This window comes from Lepidochelys olivacea (genome assembly GCF_965140295.1).
Source record: "Lepidochelys olivacea isolate rLepOli2 genome assembly, chromosome: 15".
In the NCBI taxonomy this organism is placed as follows: domain Eukaryota; kingdom Metazoa; phylum Chordata; order Testudines; family Cheloniidae; genus Lepidochelys; species Lepidochelys olivacea.
The window spans coordinates 4,002,281-4,023,628 of NC_140425.1; the positions used below are offsets into that span (position 1 = coordinate 4,002,281).

The 21,348-nt window shown below is 47.9% G+C and overlaps 1 protein-coding gene across 4 annotated transcripts in view; it reads left to right on the forward strand.

Annotated features, from left to right (window-relative positions):
- Positions 1 to 21,348, forward strand: part of AP1B1 (adaptor related protein complex 1 subunit beta 1) — a 78,102-nt gene that overhangs the window by 15,129 nt on the left and 41,625 nt on the right. For 3 of the 4 annotated variants that reach the window (XM_084648945.1, XM_084648942.1, XM_084648943.1), the window contains 2 exons: positions 6,964 to 7,026; positions 11,644 to 11,749. In XM_084648945.1, the coding sequence (XP_084505071.1) occupies positions 6,990 to 7,026; positions 11,644 to 11,749 (143 nt within the window). In that variant the 5' untranslated portion in view covers positions 6,964 to 6,989. Of the gene's footprint in view, positions 1 to 6,558; positions 6,581 to 6,963; positions 7,027 to 11,643; positions 11,750 to 21,348 lie in introns of those variants that run through there. The other variant, XM_084648944.1, reaches the window with a different exon arrangement.

Below are 21,348 nucleotides of genomic sequence, written 5' to 3' on the forward strand. Positions count from 1 at the left end.
CATCCCGTTTGTTTTCCCAGCCGCTGCCAGATGCTGAGCTAATGGCTTTATATTTCTATCCACTACTTACGGAGTTTGGAGTCTGTGGAAGGGGTCTGGTATCCCACGCTGCAGTAAAACCAATCTATTCTCCAGCCTGCAGCTGGGAAGCCAAAAGCAAGATCACAGCATCTGATTCCAATCTGTTCATGCTTGCTCTGAAAACGGCCTGTTTCAGGATCTTGCACTCTCCTTCCCTTTCAGTATTTCTGCCCCTCTTTGCCTCTGCCAAGGTTCAAGTGAAAAAGAAAACATTAGGAGATATGGTTTGAGACTCCCCCATCCAGCTAACTCCTCTTCACACTTGAACCTTATTGAATAAACTATTGATAAAATCCCAGTGTTGGCACCTTGGAGTTCAAGGGGTCCATAAGGATGCAATGGATCTTAAAATGGTGGTTTGCTCTCCATTTGAGATCAGATTAAAGGTTGGATATGAAAGCATGCACTGCAATATCTGAGAGCTGGGAGACCAGGAAGCAGGAGGGAGCTAGCTGCTTTAGTTAGTGACATGACAGCCCCAGGTACTAGCCCAGGGGTGGCCAACCTTTGGCTCCAGAGCCACATGCGGCTCGTCAGAAGTTACTATGCGGCTCCTTGTATAGGCACCGATTCTGGGGCTGAAGCTACAGGCGCCAACTTTCCCATGTGCCGGGGGGTGCTTTGCCACAGGCCCTGCCCCCACCCCACCCCTTTCTGCCCCCTCCCCTGAACCTGCCATGCCCTCGTTCCTCCCTGCCCCAGCCTCCTACACTCCTCGAAACAGCTGATCAGCAGGTGTGGGGAGGGAGGGGGAGGTGCTGATTGGCAGGGCTGCCTGTGGGCAGGAGGCACTGGAAGCGGGGCGGGTGGGAGAAGCTGATGTGGGGCTGCTGACATATTACTGTGGCTCTTTGGTAATGTACATTGGTAAATTCTCGCTCCTCTTCAGGGTCAGGTTGGCCACCCCTCTACTAGCCAAATAGTTCTTGCCCGAGACACTAGGAATCATTCTTGGCGACTCTGTTCTGTTTCGGTATACTGGCTGTTAGTGCATGATTCCTCTGACCTGGACCACTTAGCCATAGTTGTGGCAAAATTCCTCCTCCTTTTGTGTGTCTGATCCCTTGTATTACACACAGTCCCTATGCCTATGGCTCTTTAATGGAGTGTCTGGCACTTCCTGTGTTTCTTACAGGGTCAGATCAGTGGTCCATCTCGTCTCCAACATGGGATTGTACCAGCTGTTTCACAGGAAGGGACAAAAAGTTCTCGAGAAGGCAGTTATGTTGCTCTGCAGCTTATTTTGAAGCAAGGATGATAATGTAAGACTATATAGCTCTCGTGTGATAAGAGCAGTGTAGTCTTATGCTGACAGAGGCATTGCAGCAAATCCTCCCTATTGTCATACTGCAAAGAATAGGGTATCTGCAATAAGATGCTGCAGCATAATCTGGAAGCTAAGTGCAATTCATTGGTGAGGTTGACATTCTGTCCTCAGTTACTGAGTAACTCTGCTGAAGAACAGGTCTCAGAGTAGCAGCTGGGTTAGTCTGTATCTGCAAAAAGAAAAGGAGGACTTTGACACCTTAGAGACGCACCAATTTATTTGAGCATAAGCTTTCGTGAGCTACAACTCACTTCATGTTAGTCTCTAAGGTGCCACAAGTACTCCTTTTCTTTCTGCAGAAGAAGACACTGATTAAATCCAAGAGAAGTTGGAGTACAAATAATCTTTTCCTTCCTTTAAACTCATAAAAGCAAGGACATCTGGAAAGGTAAATGTCCAGTCTTACCCTTCAAGAGACAGAGTAATAGCTTTGTGTGGTGTATTCAGGTATGTCTGTGCTGCAGTTAGACACCCATGGCTGGCCTGTGCCAGCTGACTCGGGCTCCTAAAACTTCAGATAAGGGGCTATTTAACTGGGGCTAGGTGTTCGTGCTTGGGCTGCAGCCTGAGCTCTGGGACCTTCCCACCTCAGAGTCCTAGAGCCTAGCCTGAACATCTGCACCACAGGTGAATAGCCCCTTAGCTCAAGCCCCTTGAGCCTGAGTCAGCTGGCACTTGTCAGCCGTGGCTGTCTAACTGCAGTGTACGGATGTCTAAGGGATTGAGCAGCCGGCCATGTGAGCTTCACCATCCAGGTACAAGCAAATGAATTAGGATTACATTGTGGCAGCCTTCTCTGAATATTCTTTGTAACAGCTTTGCCCCCTACTAGTTTAAAAAGACATAACTAACAACAATAATAAAAAAACCCTCTTCCTGTGTTGTTTTTGTGGCTGAAATACAAGACTGTGTGTTGGGACACCTAGGTTCTCTTCCCAGTTTTGCTACTTTGCACTGCCACTTCCCTGCTGTGTGCCTTTTTTTCCCCTCACTTATAAAACAGGTGATTTCTTACCTACTTCACAGGGAGGATGGGCCTTAATTCATTAATGTCTGTAAAGCTCTTTACACTTTTCCAGATGGATGCTGCTGTCTAAATTCAAGAGATTATTAGCCTCTTAAAAGTGGGCAGGGGGAGGGGGGGATGTAGAGCCTGATTCTTTCTTATTGTAAAGCCCCTTATTGTGTTTAAAAAGAAACAGGCCCCTAATACGTCACATCTGGCTTTGTTTCTTCCTTGTTCCCCTCTTAGCTTGGACAGTGAAACTAACCCGGTCAGTTCTTCCCTGTTGGTGATGCTTGGGTTTCCAACACTGAAGTTTACTACTTGGGGAATTTTGTGTCATTGCGCGTGCGCAGAATTCATGCCCCCCACAGATTTCTTTGCTTCCCTGCAGAAAAATGACTTCTGGCAGGAAAGCAAAGGGAAGCCGCAAGAGCAGTCATGTGCCCCTTCCTGGTAGTGCAGGCAGGTCGGTTCGGGTGCCTATAGCAGCTGGTAGAGGCATAAATCAAGGCTCCTTTACATTGCCAGAGTGGTGTAAAGGACAGTATGGCCTTATAAATGCTTATGGTGCTTTAGTGATTAGAACTGAGGAAATTTTTTCAGTCCAAAAATTTAGACATCAAAATGTGCTCCATGAACTGTTCGCTACTGACCTTTCTGGGAATGGGCGACGGGATGGATCACTTGATGATTCCCTGTTCTGTTCATTCCCTCTAGGGCACTTGGCATTGGCTGCTGTTGGAAGACAGGATACTGGGCTAGATGAACCTTTGGTCTGACCCAATACTACCATTCTTATGAGACCAGTGTGATTATATTGTGGTGTTTTGATAAAATATGCATAAATATTGCAGAATTTTAAAATGCGTGCAGAATTTTTTAAATTTTTTGGTGCAGAATTCCCCCAGGAATAGAAGTTACACTTAGAAGTCATGTTTAAATTTGAAAAAGGAAAATCCTGGGGGAAAATGTATTAATAAAAACTTTTTTTTTGGGGGTGTGTGTGTGTGTAACCAACCTAATTTGACAGTGCCTTCTGAAGTTCTGCTTATCTAGTATATTGAGGGACTCCTGAATGTCCATGTTACATGGTTTCAGAGTAGCAGCCGTGTTAGTCTGTATCCGCAAAAAGATAAGGAGGACTTGTGGCACCTTCGAGACTAACAAAGAGCTCATTCTTAATCTTGTTAGTCTCTAAGGTGCCACAAGTACTCCTTTTCTTTTTGTAGATACAGACTAACATGGCTGCTACTCTGAAATTTATTTGAGCATAAGCTTTTGTGAGCTACAGCTCACTTCATCAGATGCATGCAGTGGAAAATACAGTGGGGAGATTTATATACACAGCGAACATGAAACAATGGGTGTTACCATACACACTGTAACGAGAGTGATCAGGTAAGGTGAGCTATTACCAGCAGGAGAGGAGAAAAAAAACCAAAACCCTTTTGTAGTGATGATCAAGGTGGGCCATTTCCAGCAGTTGACAAGAACGTGTGAGGAATGGGGGGGAGCGGGGGAATAAACATGAGGAAATAGTTATACTTTGTGTAATGACCCATCCACTCCCAGTCTTTATTCAAGCCTAAGTTAATTGTATCCAGTTTGCAAATTAATTCCAATTCAGCAGTCTCTCGTTGGAGTCTGTTTTTGAAGTTTTTTGTTGAAGAATTGCAACTTTTAGGTCTATAGTCGAGTGACCAAAGAGCTTGAAGTGTTCTCCGACTGGTTTTTGAATGTTATAATTCTTGACATCTGATTTGTGTCCATTTATTCTTTTACGTTGAGACTGTCCAGTTTGGCCAATGTACATGGCAGAGGGGCATTGCTGGCACATGATGGCATAGATCACATTGGTAGATGTGCAGGTGAACGAGCCTCTGATAGTGTGGCTGATGTTATTAGGCCCTATGATGGTGTCCCTGAATAGATATGTGGACAGAGTTGGCAACGGGCTTTGTTGCAAGGATAGGTTCCTGGGTTAGTGGTTCTGTTGTGTGGTGTATGGTTGCTGGTGAGTATTTGCTTCAGGTTGGGAGGCTGTCTGTAAGCAAGGACTGGCCTGTCTCCCAAGATCTGTGAGAGTGATGGGTCATCCTTCAGGATACGTTGTAGATCCTTGATGATGTGTTGGAGAGGTTTTAGTTGGGGGCTGAAGGTGATGGCTAGTGGCGTTCTTGTTATTGTCTTTGTTGGGCCTGTCCTGTAGTAGGTGACTTCTCGGTACTCTTCTGGCTCTGTCAGTCTGTTTCTTCACTTCAGCAGGTGGGTATTGCAGTCTTAAGAACACTTGATAGAGATCTTGTAGGTGTTTGTCTCTGTCTGAGGGGTTGGAGCAAATGTGATTGTATCGTAGAGCTTGGCTGTGGACAATGGATCGTGTAGTGTGATCTGGATGAAAGCTGGAGGTATGTAGGCAGGCACAGTGGTCAGTAGGCTTCCAGTGTAGGGTGGTGTTTACGTGACCGTCGCTTATTAGCACTGTTGTGTCCAGGAAGTAGATCTCTTGTGTGGACTGGTCCAGCCTGAGGTTGATGGGATGGAAATTGTTGAAATCATGGTTGAATTACTCAAGGGCTTCTTTTCCATGGGTCCAGATGATGTCATCAATGTAGCACAAGGTAGAGTAGGGGCATTAGGGGAAGAGAGCTAAGGAAGCGTTCTAAGTCAGCCATAAAAATGTTGGCATGCTGTGGGGCCATGCGGGTACCCATAGCAGTGTCGCTGATTTGAAGGTATACATTGTCCCCAAATGTGAAGTAGTTATGGGTGAGGACAAAGTCACAAAGTTCAGCCACCAGGTTTGCCGTGACATTATCGGGGATAGTGTTCTTGACGGTTTGTAGTCCATCTTTGTGTGGAATGTTGGTGTAGAGGGCTTCTACATCCACAGTGGCCAGGATGGTGTTTTCAGGAAGATCACCGATAGATTGTAATTTCCTCAGGAAGTCAGTGGTGTCTCGAAGATAGCTGGGAGTGCTGGTAGCGTAGGGCCTGAGGAGGGAGTCTACATAGCCAGACAATCCTGCTGTCAGGGTGCCACTGCCTGAGATGATGGGGCGTCCAGGATTTCCAGGTTTATGGATCTTGGGTAGCAGATAGAATACCCCTGCTCGGGGTGTGTCTGTGCGGATTTGATCTTGTGCTTTTTCCGGGAGTTTCTTGAGCAAATGCTGTAGTTTCTTTTGGTAACCCTCAGTGGGATCAGAGGGTACATGGTTAACTCTCAATTGAAGGGTTAGTAAAATACCTCAGAAAAAGACACAAATCTGGAACTTCCCAACCAACCTTCTAAAAAGGCCATCCACTGCATAGATATTGGACTCCTGCGGAGTGCCAGACTGTAAAGCTTACCTCAGCTGCTAGGGATTATATAATATGGACTAAAGCACTTGGTTCAAACAAGTACTATATGTTTGAACTTAAAGGAACAGCGCTTGAGAATTGGTGCCTAGTGTTGGTGACATGGAAAAGGACCATGTCTTGTGAATACATAGAGTATGGAGGTGAAGACTTGCACTATGTTCTGAGCTGCAATTATTCCCTTACATTTACCCTAGAGGGACTAGTTTCTTGGGACTAGTTTCATCATCAGTTTTGCCTTGTTCCTCCTCTCTTCTGAGAACCACTTCCTATGTGGGGTAGGAGAAGGGCTCAGTGTGCGTCTTCACTGGAATAAAACTTTCTTCCTGGAATGAAGTTAGTATTGCTCTACTCAAGCTACTTTTGGTTAGTCCCCAGCAAAACTGTTGCTCCCCCCCCTTCACGTTCTGCTCCGAGACTGGTTTGGCTAATGTGCCCCATAAAGCTTTGCAATGCAGCAGTTTGTCTAAGAGCCCCAGGTTGTGTTTTGTTCATGAAAAGTGCTGACATGGCAGCACTGGATGCAGAAATGCTTATTTGTTCACAGAATAAACAAAGCAAAGGCAGTACAAACTTCCCTCCACAATGCCCCGCTGATGTGCCCGCACGCTCAACTGGGGGGAGGGGATCATCATGTTAGAGATGAGAGGGGGAGTTGAATCTCTTCAGTCCAGACCTCTGAGGCTTTTGATAAGAGCCAGTTAATACCAGTTGGGATGGACTGTGTGGTGGACATCTCCCCATCACCACTGCCCAGTCACTGCAGAACTGCAAGCTGGTATTGAGGCTTGGTCACTATTGAGGTACATTGGATTTGAACCAGGGAGGCAGCAGTGATTACCATCCAGTCCAGCTGGAGAGCCACCAAAATGAGCCAGCTGGGATAATGACACATTAGCTTTCCTTCACTGCCCTTTTGGCTGGTGGGGGGAATACACTGCGACCTACCTCACTGACCCTCCTCTGGGGGTTAGGAGTACCTAGGCACCCTGCCGTGTGTGTGTCTCCCTGTCCCTGCGTGTGCAAGTCCTCATTGCTTTTCCTGAGGGAGAGCAGAGTTTCTTTCCCCTTGTTTTTTCCCTCCCAGTGCTTCCTCTGCTGTTGCTGGTTCAGCAGAAAAGGAAGGGGGTTATCCAAGTGTCAGCATTTTGTGTGTATGTGTCTCTCTCTCTCTCTCTCTCCTCAGAGACGCACTACAAACCAGGGACCAAAATGACAGACTCCAAGTACTTCACCACCACAAAGAAAGGTAACGGTGAATGCGCGGGCTGCTTTACCCATGCTTCTGAACATCTCTCCTTGCCCTCTCAGCTGTTCCCGAGGAGGATGCCTCTGCATGGGCTTGTTAGCACAAGTCCTGATCACTTCCACAATGAGGGGTGGGTCTGACTCTGTGCCCAAATTGGGGAACCTCCAAAATCCTGATAATTAGCAATTGCCCACACCCCACTTTAGCATTCTTTGCCATCCTAAAGACAGCTGAAGATTGACACAGAAGGAATTTTTAGTAACAGGAACTGTGTAGTATGAAATGGGGGAAAGAAACTAGTTAATGGTTAAAAGCTTTTAATAACTCTGTTCCTGCTTGCATGCAGTGTGCTAAGCTAGATGACTAGCATATGTGCAGTTCTCTCCCATCCTTTGAGCGAGAGCTGCAGGATCTCCATTTTGTGAACAGGCGAAGGAGCACTGTGCATGCAGGTGGGGTTGGTAACTTGCTCATTAGTTGCAGACAAAATTACCCATCATTCAGGCTTCCAAACCCCTGATGGATTCCAGATAATATTCTAGCTCCCAGGCTGCTGGGTGGCAAAAACAGTTTGTCACTCAGACTCATTGGCCTGGCAGTGAACCAAGACAAGCCTTTTAACTGTTTTATCAGCTTTTGCAGCTTAGTGACACCCATCAGTGCAGCTGTCAGACTGGCCCTTGCAGGTGGCCTGTTTCTTTAATGCACTTGTTAAAATGGTTTGGCGGAAAATCCCAATAGGCCTGAAACCTTCGCTAACCACTGAAGCAGCAGTGCAGGTGGCTCTCGGGGTGCTAAATTTAAGTATCTGCCAAACCAAGGAAATAATGTAAATGAGTGGAGTCATAGTGTCTTGCTGTTCAGTCCCCTCCACCAGAGGCTGTAGTTACCCCTTGTCAGTGAAAGGGGGGAAGGTTGAGTTAAAAAGAGGGCTTGGGAGGTTAGCTGTGATCCCAGCAAAACATTGATGGCAACAAAACAGCCCTCTACCCTGTCACATCATTGCTGTGACAACAGCATATTCTTTCTGTTGCTGTGCATATGTTCGTATCTAGTGCATATGACTGCACCGTTTGGTGACGGTGGAGGTGTGGGGACAATGGTGTGTCCGTGTCCTCTGACTCTGAATTTTGAGTCAATGGACTGTGGGGCCACAATGAATTTTCTAGATCACACCCCACTGGAGCCCTCTTCCACACGCCTAATCCAATCCCTGTCCCCACTTTCCATCCTATAGAGTTTGGCAAAACGTGTCACTCTTTGCTGAAGAATGAGCTGGCAGAGATACCACAGGACCAAGAGCACATGGTGCTGTCAGGCTGGGTTGGATGCGTGGGAAAATATAGACTTGTATCCTTGCTACTTTTGCCACCTGTCAGCTAGTACCAGTGTGTGGCTCTATGAGAGATGGACAGCTAATCAGAAATGAATGGTCTAGCAACCTTAGCCAGACCACTGCACTTATCCATGTAAGAACCGAGCATGTTGCCTTGGAAACTCCACTCCTTCAAAACTGTGGAGGAGAGTGTGAGCTGGCACCCAGCAAACCATTGGCAACCATCTCCTGCCTTAGTCTGGGGACTGTGTTCTCAGAATACGCTTGGTGTCTGTGTAGGACTGGCGTGCTCTGATCATGTGGGGGGTGTTTCTGCTACTGGAGAAAAGCCTTAGCCATAATTATGACTTAGGGCTGACTCAGGAAGAGTGGGTTCAAGCTTTGCAGAATTTACCAGACAAGTAGTAATTGTGGGGGAGGGATAGCTCAGTGGTTTGAGCATTGGCCTGCTAAACCCAGGGTTGTGAGTTCAATCCTTGAGGGGGCCATTTAGGGATCTGGGGCAAAAATTGGGGATTAGGCCTGCTTTGAGCAGGGGGTTGGACTAGATGACCTCTTGAGGTCCCTTCCAACCCTGATATTCTACGATTCTATGACCTAATTCAGCTGAGGATAGGTTGGATGGGCATTGACACTCAGGGATAACACCTTGTTAGAAAGTCCAGCCTCCTATAGTTGCTGGGATATGAGAGATTCTGGGATACACACCACAGTGCTGTCTGCCAGACAGACTCGGGCAGCCAGTGCTGTGACAGGTCAGGTTCAGAAGGTGTTCTTAACATGATCCCTAGAAATGTTTTTATTATAATGAGAACTTGAATTCTGCAATAATTGATGGCATAGTGCTTTCCCCTACCAGCCCTCATCTGTTCATAGATTCTTTCGACTGGTGAATGGATTTTTCATGCCTTGCCTGGTTTGTAGCCATCGTGCAGTTAGATTTTTATCTGCTCACCTCTGTTTCCATTTCTGAATAACTGGGATAATATCTCTTGCACAAAGATGTTGATGCTTAATTCCCTAATGTGCTTTGAGATCCCTAGATAGTTGGTGCTAAAGAAACACACAGATTTGTAGAAGCCACAGTGAAATTTCAACACCTTTTCAATTCCCTTCTGAAAGTGCTGGCAGTTCCCATTTCTGGATACACAAAACAACACCGATCAAAGAGTTACTGTGTGTTGTGTATTTCAGTGAGCTGAAGGGGAAGGTCAGTGAAGAGCTACCCATTGGCTATTGCCAAGTTCCCCCTTGCAGATCCTCTCTTTGTAGAAGAAGTGCCAGGCCTGATTCATAGATTGGAGGGCCAGAAAGGATCATTGTGATAATCTAGTCTCACCTCCTGTATAATGCAGGCCAGAGAACAGCGCCACAATAATTCCTGGTTTAGCAGATCTTTAAAAACAAAAGTCTAAACTTGATTTAAAAATTGACAGTGATAGAGAATCCACCACAACCTTTGGTAAATTGTTCCAAGGGTTTGTTGCCGGCACCCATGACCCTCCTGGTGGCCACCACTCCTGGTCCTCTAGTTGATATTGAGGCCAGTCAACTGTACAGAATCGTTTTAATTGGCTCTTAGTCATCGGATCCGCACCAAATACCTTCCAGTTTGCTAGAATGCACTCTAGGGGCGTACACCGTGCCCTAACCTCTGAGCTCTGTCCCTGTCCCATACCTACAGGGTAACTCTGGGCGTCCCCAGGTTCCAACAGAGCATATAATCCGGATATCCAAGGGACCGGTTCTTCACCGCCGTCCTGTAGCTGCTCCTCCCTCACGTCTAAGGGACCGGTTCTTCACCGCTGTCCACAACAGCTTCTCCACTATATGAGTGCGTTGCACCGTTGTGCCCTCTGGGGTCGATCAAATTGCGTCTCCTCCGAGGCCCCCGATGAACTCACCGGTGCGCGCTGGGCGTCGGTTCTCGCCGCAATCCTCGACCTCCAGGAGGGGTCCGGGCAAGGCTAAATTGCAGCCTCGAGCCCACCCAGGGACGCCAAAAGCTGTTGCCGGCACCCAGTGCCGAGAGGCTGAACAACAGCTTGAGTGGTTCGTTACCCGGTGTGCTACACCCAATAATCACAACGGGGTGGAGAAGCAGAAAAGTTTATTTGCAGCTGCAAAAAGGTACAGGGAGAATAAAATCTCAAATCCTGCACAACAGAGCAGGAAGTTACACAGGCTTTTATACATCCTTTTTCCCAGCATACTTATCCAATAGCAAGCTGCTCCAAGTATCCATATAGCCAGCCAATCCAGTTCCCAGCTAGTTCCCTGATTCTCTGTATCATTTGTTAAACTATACATAAAGCTGCTTTATTCAGCATTGTTCTTCCATATCTCCCCTGTTTGGCCTTGCTTAGTTTCAGGCAGTCTGACTCTGCAACATACTGTTGCAGATTCTCAGCATAACTGCTGTGTGTGCCTCCAGGCGGGGGGGCCAAGGACACTTGGGCCTAGCACGCAGAGCTGCTGCGAGTGCCTCCAGGCGGGGGGGGGGGGGGCAAGGACACCGGGGCCTAGTGTGAGGGGGCTTCATCGACACTTGTGGTCTTCCATCCCCTCGAGTTACCTAGTGGCCATGCCCCAGTGTTCCCAACAGGTTGATTACCCTCTCTGTTAAAAATGTGTACCTTGTTTCCAGTCTGAATTTGTCTCGCTTCAACTGCAACAGGATCTTGTTATATTCCCCCCTCTACTCCTTCCTCCTTTGTGTTGATTTTGCTTCCAGCTAGGTGCCTCTCCTTTTGGATCCCATTGACATTGATTCTGAGCTAGCCAATAGGGAACTGGCAAATGCAAGCTGTGCTCTCTCTGAGCGCACAGATTCTGAGGCAGTCCCAGACTGGGCAGCTATCGAGCCCAAACCTTAAACTCTCATCCCATGAGCTGGTTAGTGCATTGTGTTCCCACTCCAGTGGGCCCGTCTGCTTTCTGCCAAGTTATTGTAAACTCTTGTTGGCCCAGGCGGTGTAGAGTACCTGATGGGAGAGAGTAGCTTGGCTATGGATGTGTTCCTGGCTAAGACCATTACCTAATGTGGCATCTTGAGATGTTACTCTACTGACTGGGCTCCCTTGCCAGCCTGGGTCGAAGAGAGCTATTTGCCTTCATTTAATAGAAACAGGCAAGCAATTGCTTTTAATTCCTGTGGGTAATTGAAATGGAGCATTCATCTAAGTAGCTGACTGTACCTTTCTACCAAAACCTGCTGCTTGCCCCAATCTGTCCAGGGCAGGGAATGTTAACTCCTGAATTTCTTTCGCCCTCTTCTCCAGGGGAGATCTTTGAGTTGAAGGCAGAGTTGAACAGCGACAAGAAGGAGAAGAAGAAAGAGGCAGTGAAGAAGGTGATCGCATCCATGACCGTTGGCAAAGATGTCAGGTGCGCTGCCATGCACAGGGTGGAGATGCTTTTGGGATGCCATCTATTGCTGTAGGATTGGGAGTGCCCAAACTATACCCAGCTGCAGGGATGCACTGGCAGTGTGCCCAGAACCAGAGAGCTGCACCTAATGCGTGTTAAACTAGTAGATTATAGCAGCCCATGTAAACTACAGGTCCCAACAACAAAGCTCCTTGGATCGAGACCAAATGTTGCATAATGGAGCCTATGGCTTCTTGAGATCTGCCTCCATTTCCATGACAGAAGGCTCCTTTTGGCTCTGTGGGTTGGTCTGTATGTCAGCTACCCTTTTGTCTTGTGTGAGAGCTGGGTGAGAGTTTGCCTGTCACTGCAGCCTCTGCTCTGAAAGATGAATGTTATATTCAGGTCAAGTAGCCTATCAGCCGGCAAGCTTGACTTCTTTTTAGTAAAGAGAAAAGGAGGACTTGTGGCACCTTAGAGACTAACCAATTTATTTGAGCATGAGCTTTCGTGAGCTACAGCTCACTTCATCGGATGCATTCTGAGCTGTAGCTCACGAAAGCTTATGCTCAAATAAATGTTAGTCTCTAAGGTGCCACAAGTCCTCCTTTTCTCTTTGCAGATACAGACTAACACGGCTGCTATTCTGAAACTTGTTTTTAGTAGTAGTCTAGCTAACGGAGGACTGGGCTGGTTTCCAGATAAGTTTATAGAAATTATTGCTGCTTTCTTAAATTCCACCTGTTGGGGGGGGGGGGGGGAAGCAAACAAGCCTCTTTTGGCAGAGGACAGATATCTTTGTTTCATAGATCTTGTTATGATGATCCAAGAATAAAATATTAAGCTGAGCTCTTCCGTTTTCCTCTCCCTTTTACCCCATCAGGTAGTTGTGTTAAAGAAATATGGCCTGCCTCCCTATGGTGCTTACCCCAAATGGTGCTTCTGCCCCTTCCTCTATTCAGAGTGGTGACCCTAGTCTCTCGCACATCCATATGCACCTTTTAAAAAGGATGCATTCAAGATTGAGAGAGATCAACTTCTAGGTTTAGCTAGTAACTGTACAACTGCCTAACAGCCTTCATTATTAAATCTGTGCTTTACGAAGGTGGCTAAAATTCTGTTCCCATTTTACAGATGTGGGAAACAGGCACAGAATGTTTAAGTGACTTGTCTAGTCTTGCACACTGAGTCAGTAGCAGAGCTGTGACTAGAACCCAAGGGTCAGGACACAGGTCAGGGCTCCAAGCACCATTAGTTTACATGGCACTTCCCATAGACCTGTTCTGTGCCATGAAGAGCTCCCAAAGTAAAACAAGATAGGTCAGTGCAAGACCCAGGAGGACAGTCTAGGAGAGTGAGGAGGGTGGATCTGGAGGAGCAGGATGTACGGATAGGATGGAGGGTTCCTGGCATGGGGGAGCACAATGATAGAAGGCACAAAATACAGAAAGGGGGGCAAAGGATGTGTCTGTGTGAAGTAAGGTGAGGCGCATAGGGAGCAGGTGTCTGTAGCCAGAGTCTGATCCGTACATCTAACCAGAGTGAAGTTTCTGTGAGGTATGAGATAAGTAATGACTGATCCCTCAGAAGGGAAGCAACCTTGACACACACATGCAGAGTAGGGTTTCAAGCAGAATCCATTTGAGTTCAGGGGAAGGCTGGGAGCCTCAAAGTCATAGATTCTGGAACTTCGTCAAGTGTTAATAGAGATTAAGTCAACTGAAGAAAAATATTTAATGTTTGAGCACTTTGAAGATCCTTTTCCCATGCTCGTGAAGGGTTCTGCTTTCTAACAGCTCTGTTGCGCCTCATCAAATGGCTGGGAAGTATCAGGACAATGGTAGCTTCAGGGTCCATTCCCATCAATGGACAGCATGACCGCGATTTAAGAGAGGCTTTAAACACAGTAAATATTTACTGTCTGGCAGATAATTAATCACTGCTATATTCCATATGTATGTGTTCCCCCTTGACTGATCCTTGATGTAACACCCACCCAGAGGTGAACGTAAGCCGGTATGCCCTGGTACGGCGTACCAGTAAGGGCTGGTGCGACATACCAGGCCCAGCTTTCCCAGACGGCAATTTAAAGCCCTGGAGTAGTGGCGCCGGGGCTCCACTGTGGTAGCGGCAGCTGGAGCCTGGGCCCTTTAAATTGCCCCCGAGCCCCACGGCTCCCAGCCTCCTCTGCAGCTGGCAGCTCGGGGGTGATTTGAAGGGCCCCGGGCTCCTAGCCACCACTACTGCAACTGGAGCCCTGGCCCTTTAAATCAAGATTTAAAGGGCCCAGGGATTTAAGGCCCTGCTGCTTCCGGTTACGGCCACGCCCTCTGCTCAGGACTCCTGCGTACCGATAAGTCCTCTAACTTACTTTCACCCCTGCACCCACCCCCGCATATTGCATCGTATTGTTATTAGAATCATAGAAGCATAGGGTTGGAAGAGACCTCAGGAGGTCATCTAGTCCATCCCCCGCTCAAAACAGGACCAACCCCAAATAAACCATCCCAGCCAGGGCTTTGTCAAGCCGGGCCTTAAAAATCTCTAAGGATGAAGATGCCACCACCTCCCTAGGTAACCCATTGCAGTGCTTCACCACCCTCCTAGTGAAATAGTGTTTCCTAATATCCAACCTAGACCTCCCCCACTGCAACTTGAGACCATTTTGCTGCTTGTTTTGTCATCTGCCACCACTGGGAACAGCCGAGCTCCAGCCTCTTTGGAACCCCCCTTCAGGTAACTGAAGGCTGCTATCAAATCCCCCCTCACTCTTCTCTTCTGCAGACTAAACAAGCCCAGTTCCCTCAGCCTCTCCTCATAAGTCATGTGCCCCAGCCCCCTAATCATTTTCGTTGCCCTCTGCCGGACTCTTTCCAATTTGTCCACATCCCTTCAGTAGTGGGGGGGACCAAAACTGGACGTAGTACTCCAGATGTGGCCTCACCAGTGCCGAATAGAGGGAAATAATCACTTCCCTCGATCTGCTGGCAATGCTGCTAATACAGCCCAATGTGCCATTGGCCTTCTTGGCAACAAGGGCACACTGCTGACTCATATTCAGCTTCTTGTCCACTGTAATCCCCAGGTCCTTTTCTGAAGAACTGCTGCTTAGCCAGTCGATTCCCAGCTTGTAGCGGTGCATGGGATTCTTCCTTCCTAAGTGCAGAACTCTGCACTTGTACTTCTTGAATCTCATCAGATTTCTTTTGTCCCAATCCTCCAATGTGTCTAGGTCACTCTGGACCCTATCCCTACCCTCTAGCTTATCTACCTCTCCCCCCAGCTTAGTGTCATCAGCGAACTTACTGAGGGTGCAATTAACCCCATCATCCAGATCATTAATAAAGATGTTGAACAAAACCAGCCCCAGGACCGACCCCTGGAGCACTCTGCTTGATAGCAGCTGCCAACTAGACGTGGAGCCATTGATCACTACCCATTGAGCCCAACAATCTAGCCAGCTTTCTATCCACTTTGAAGATGCTCTTACATCTATTCCTAGCAATCCTTCTTCCCGGAACAACCTCTCATGGTCGAAAAATCCAAAGCGCTCTCTCCAACACCACCTATGTAACCACGCCTTCACCTCCACAATTTGAAGGAAAAGGCCCAGGTAGGGACCGTCAACAGGGAGTATGGACGAGAACATGACTTGTGCCTCAAACTCCTTTATCCTTCTTCCCAGAGCCACATAGTCTGCAGTGATACACTCAAGGTCATTCTTGGCAGTATCATTGGTGCCCACGTGGAGAAGGAGGAAGGGGTAGAGGTCCGAGGTCTTGATCAGTCTCAGCAAACAGTCCATTACATCCTGGATTCTAACTCCAGGCAAGCAGCACACTTCTCGAGTCTCCCGGTCTGGTCGGCAGATAGACGTCTCCCTTAGGAGGGAGTCCCCGGCCACCACCACCCGTCTCCTCCTCTTGGGAGTGGTGGGCATGGAACCCCCATCCCCAGGACAATGCATTCAATGGATTTGCTGGGGTATGCATGTTAGCTTAAAACAATGAGAGAACTGGCCAAGTAGACAGGTTTTTGAGAGAGTTAGGTGTCTGAGTCTTTTTTTTTTCTAAACTCTGCCCAGATTCAATCCTGAATTGTTCTAGCCTCATTCTGCTATAGACTTGGTGGCCTAACAAGCTTTTTTAGATGTAACATCGTTGCAAGGGAAGACTCACTAACAATCAAGTGGATCTGGGCTCTGCTGCAGCAATAGCAAAAGCTGAGTTTGTGTCCATTCTTCCAGCTCTGATGCTGTCAATGGGCTCTTACACAGGGCTATTACTCCATACAACTTACCTTGCATACTGCAGCTCTAGAATATTTTAACTCATTCACTAGGATCAGCCCTGTGATTTAGAAAAATAGACTTCTTTTCTGGCTGCACTCTGCTAGGAAACTGTTACAGCTCTGGAATTCAGTGCTGTCCTTGTGAAACTGTGTTCCTGATAAGAAGGGTACTGTGTAAAGGGAAGTGTCTGCTGTCTCGCTTTTTCTGTTCTGTCTTTGATGCAATGAAGTTTCCCTTCAACACTGTGGAAAGCTGTGACTATACAATCTTTTTGACTGAGCGTCCTGTCATGTCTGAACAGCCATTGGATGATTACTTGTGGTGCAGGTACTTTGTTCAGCTCATAGAGTTTAGCTCTTAAAAGAATTTACTCTTCACTATGAAATTGGCTGTGTTGAAGCATGGTTGCTCAACATGGCTGCAGGTGGAGGAAAAGCAAGTCTCCGCACTTACCCGGAGTCGCATACAGTTTTTAAAAGAACCATGGTTATGTCTACAGTACAAAATTATTTCAAAATTATTCTATTTGAATTTTTGGAAGTGATTTTATACATTGGGTCTTGTGTGTCCCCACTAAAGCGCGTGAATTCGGCGGTGTGTGTCCTCAGTACTGAGGCTAGCATTGAATGTCAGAGCGGTGCACTGTGGGTAGCTATCCCACAGTCCCTGCCGCCCAGTGGAATTGTGGGTTAAGCTCCCAGTGCATGATGGGGCAGAAACATTCTCGCGGGTGTTCCTGGGTGTGTGTCGTCAGTCGCTCCTCCCTCCATGAAAGCTACGGCAGACAATCGTTTCGTGCCTTTTTGGCATGCAGACGCCATGCTGCTTTCAGCAGATGGTGCAGTACGGTGCACTGCTTCTCTCCTGATAATATGAATCCACCTCGCATTTCCTCTCGTCTTTCTATGTAATTCCTATAAGTATCTACTCTTTCTCTTCCTCATTGACTGCTTCCACTGCCAACTCTGCTCGGTCATCGTGAACTGAGCAGCACAGCTTCTGCTGCCAGCTCTGCTCTCCTGCTCTTGCCGCGCTACCGAGCTTCTCCATGTTGTCTGTCCTGGGCTCCCGCCGCCGTGAAAGCCACAGAAGACAACCATTTCCTGCCTTTTTTCGGCTATCGTGAACTGAACAGCACCTCTTCCGCTGCCACTCTGCTCTTCTACGTTTCGCGTCCATTTTCCAGGATTACCCATGCAGGCGCCATAGCGTGGCAAGCAAGGAGCCCGCTCAGATCTCTGCTGCAGTTTTGACCATTGTAAATACCTCACACATTATCCAGCAGTGTGTGCAGTACCTGCAAAACCGGGCGAGGAAGCGACGACAGCGCGATTACTATACTGATGAGGACATGGACACAGACGTTCCTAGAAGCACGGCATGTGGCGATTGGGAGATCATGGTGGCATTGGGCCAGGTTCATGCTGTGGAACGCCGATTCTGGGCCTGGGAAACAAGCACAGACTGGTGGGACAGCATAGTGTTGCAGGTATGGGATGATTTCCAGTGGCTGCGAAACTCTTGTATACGTAGGGCCACTTTCATGGAACTTTGACTTGCTGTCCCCTGGCCTGAAGCGCAAAGACACCAAAACGAGAGCAGCTCTCACAGTTGAGAAGTAAGTGGCCATAGCTCTGTGGAAACTTGCAACGCCCAGTCAGTCAGGAATCAGTTTGGAGTGGGCAAATCTACTGTGGGGGCTGCTGTGATGCAAGTAGCCAATGCAGTCATTGACCAGCTGCTATCAAGGGTAGTGACTTTGGGAAATGTGCAGATCATTGTGAATGGTTTTAATGCGCTGGGGTTCCCTAACTGCAGCGGGGCAATAGACGGAACGCATATCCCTATCTTGGCCCCGGAACAGCGGGGCGGCCAGCACATAAACTGAAAGGGGTACTTTTCAGTGGTGCTGCAAGCACTGGTGGATCACAAGGGATGTTTCACCGACCTCAACGTGGGATGGCCGGGAAAGGCGCATGATCGCATCTTCCGGAACTCTGGTCTGTTTGAACAGCTGCAGGAAGGGACTTACTTCCCAGACCAGAAAATTACTGTTGGGGATGTTGAAATGCCTATAGTTATCCTTGGGGACCCAGCCTACCCCTTAATGCCATGGCTCATGAAGCCATACACAGGCCCCCTGGACAGTAGTAAGGAGCAGTTCAACTATAGGCTGAGCAAGTGCAGAATGGTGGTAGAATGCGCTTTTGGACATTTGAAAGCACACTGGCGCAGTTTACTGACTAGGTTATATCTCAGCATAACCAATATTCCAATTATAATTGCTGCTTGTTGTGTGCTCCACAATATCTGTGAGAGTAAGGGGGAGACGTTTACGGCGGGGTGGGAGGTTGAAACAACTCACTTGGCAACCAATTTCACACAGCCAGACAACAGGGCTATTAGAAGAGCGCAGCAGGGCGTGCTGCGCCTCAGAGAAGCTTTGAAAGCTGGTTTCATGACTGGCCAGGGTACGGTGTGACAGTTTTTCTCTTGAAGTTACCCACTCTCTATATGTATGTATGAAAGGAACTAAAGTCACAATTGCTTAAAACCATTCTTTATTATTTGTTGCACAACACATTGAGAGAAATCAGAAGGTAGATCGGGAGGAGCGGGGGTATTGGGTTAGGGAAATGGAGGAGGAGGGAAGAACAAGTCCAGAAACCAAATCAAAATTTCGGATATTCCAGATTTCTGCTGCTTGTGCAGCCCTCTGGGGTTGAGTGTGAGGGTCCCCGTAACCTCCCCGCCCGTGTTCTTGGGCACCTGGGTGAGGAGGCTAGGGAACTTGGGGAGGAGGGAGGGCGGTCATACAGGGGCTGCAGTGGTGGTCTGTGGTCTTGCTGCCTTTCCCGCATTAGATCCACCATACAGTGGAGCATGTCAGTTTGCTCCCCCATGAGCTTGACCACAGCATCCTGCCTGCTCTCATCGCACGCGTCCCTCCTCTCTTCGTGTTCATGTAACGCTTTACGGGACTCCGCAATTGTTTGTCTCCATGCATTCAGCTGGGCCCTATCAGTGCGCGAGGACTTCATGAGCTCGAGGAACATGTCGTCCCGAGTTCATTTTTTCCGCCTTCTAATCTGGACCAGCCTCTGGGAAGGAGTAGATGGGGCCGCGTTGAAACATCTGCACCTGTGGGAGGAGAAAGAGGGAGGGTCGTATTTTAAAAGATACATTTTAGAGAGCAAAGGGGACACTCTTTCTCAGTGAAACAGGCAATTCACAGTACGCAGCACATGTTCTTTCTGTACAAGGTCGCATCTTGCCTCTTATACTGAAGTGCCTGCCACTTTGGTGTGAGTAAGCCACCACACGCGGCCGGGCAACAGAATTCAGCTTGCAGGCAGCCATGCTAAGCCCTAGGGGCATGCGGGGTTCTGCTTCTTCCGCATTCATTTCAATGATTTCAAACTGCCAAGCCCCATTTCCCATAGCAAGCAAAGCCTGGTGGATTTGCCATATAAAAGGAGGGCATGCAGGCTCTCTGGGATGATCGCTTCATACAACACCCCCTGCCCCCGCACCCACCACATGGCTGTGATGAGGCTCTGAACAGGGATGGAGCTCTTTAAACTAAACACTAACAGCCCAGCGTGGCTGGGTTTTCCCCCACTCCCCACTGTGTGGCTCCGATCAGGCTCTCACTCACCAGAAGTGCCTTCTCCAGGCTCATGGTCCGGGAGCCCGCCTTGGGAGTGGGGGAGGCTGTTGGCTCCAGCGTTAAGAATAGTTCCTGGCTAGGGGGGAAAACAGATTCCCCACTTGCCGCCTGTGCACTGTCATCGTCGTCCTCCTCCTCCTCCGTGTCCTCCAATAACTCATCCTCCTCGCTCCGTGCAACTCCCCCCTTGCAGGTGTCCACGGACAGTGGTGGGGTAGTAGTGGCGTCACCCCCCATAATTGCATGCAGCTCATGGTAGAAGCGGCATGTATGGGGCTGTAACCCAGAGCGCCCGTTCGCCTCCCTGGCTTTTTGGTACGCTTGCCTGAGCTCCTTGATTTTTGTACAACACCATTCTGTGTCCCTGGAGTAGGCTCTTTCCATCATGGCCCTGGAGACTTTAGCGTACGTATTCGCGTTTCTTTTTTTGGAACATAGTTCTGCCATAACAGATTCATCTCCCCAGCGTGCGATGAGATCCAGTACCTCCCGTTCGGACCATGCTGGAGCTAGTCTGCAAATCCGGGACTGCGTGGTCGCCTGCGATGGTGGACTCTGCACGGTCACCTGTGATGGTGGACTGTGCTGATGGTGACCAAACAGGAAATTTAAATTCCCGGGGCTTTTACTGCCTACCTGGCTAGTGCATCGGAGTTGAGTGTTGTCCAGAGCGGTCACAAGGGAGCATTCTGGGATAGCTCCCGGAGACCAATAATGTCGAATTGCGTCCCCAGTACCTTTAACCCGAAACTGCGATCTTGATTTTAGCACTACTCCACTTGCCGAGGTGGAGTACAAAAATCGGATTAAAGAGCCCTTTACATTGAAAAAAACAGTTTGGTCGTGTGGACAGAATCCGTTTTATTTTGAATTAACTCTGCTAATTCCAAAATAACTGTTTACTGTAGACCAGGCCATAGTCCACAACGCAGATTTAACCTGGTCAGTTTCATAGTGTAGACTTATTCTAATTGCTGGAGTTACTGATAAATGGTTTTCTGGATTTCTTTTATTTCAGAACATCAAACAAATTTTTAGGGGAAGGGGGGTAAAAGAAGGGGAAATGGCTACTGAATATAAAAGTGAGGACAAAGTCCCAGAATGAAACAACAAATACTTTAAAAAGGGAGACTGCCAATGAACAAGTCTCTAAAGGGAATAGCTGCTAAGCAGTTAGCCTGGAGCCTAGTAGAGAAAGCACAGAGGTCGAACAAGGAGTTTGGCTTTAAATAGAGGACAAAGTATGTATTTGATATCTACTCTCTTCTGTATGTGCTACAGAGCTGTGTAGCTGTCTGAAGATGATCTGAGGGAGATTCCAAAAGCCACTAATAACGAGTTTCCTTGGCTATCTTACGTAAAATTGATGTAGGTTTCTTTAATTTAGTGTTCAGAGTAACAGCCGTGTTAGTCTGTATTCGCAAAAAGAAAAGGAGTACTTGTGGCACCTTAGAGACTAACCAATTTATTTCAGCATAAGCTTTCGTGAGCTACAGCTCACTTCATCGGATGCATAAAGTGGAAAGTGTAGAAGATCTTTTTATATACACAGAGCATGAAAAAATACCTCTCCCCACCCCACTCTCCTGCTGGTAACCTATTTCCCCTTGTTTTTTCCTACCCCCCAGACGTTCTTGTTAAACCCTGGATTTGTGC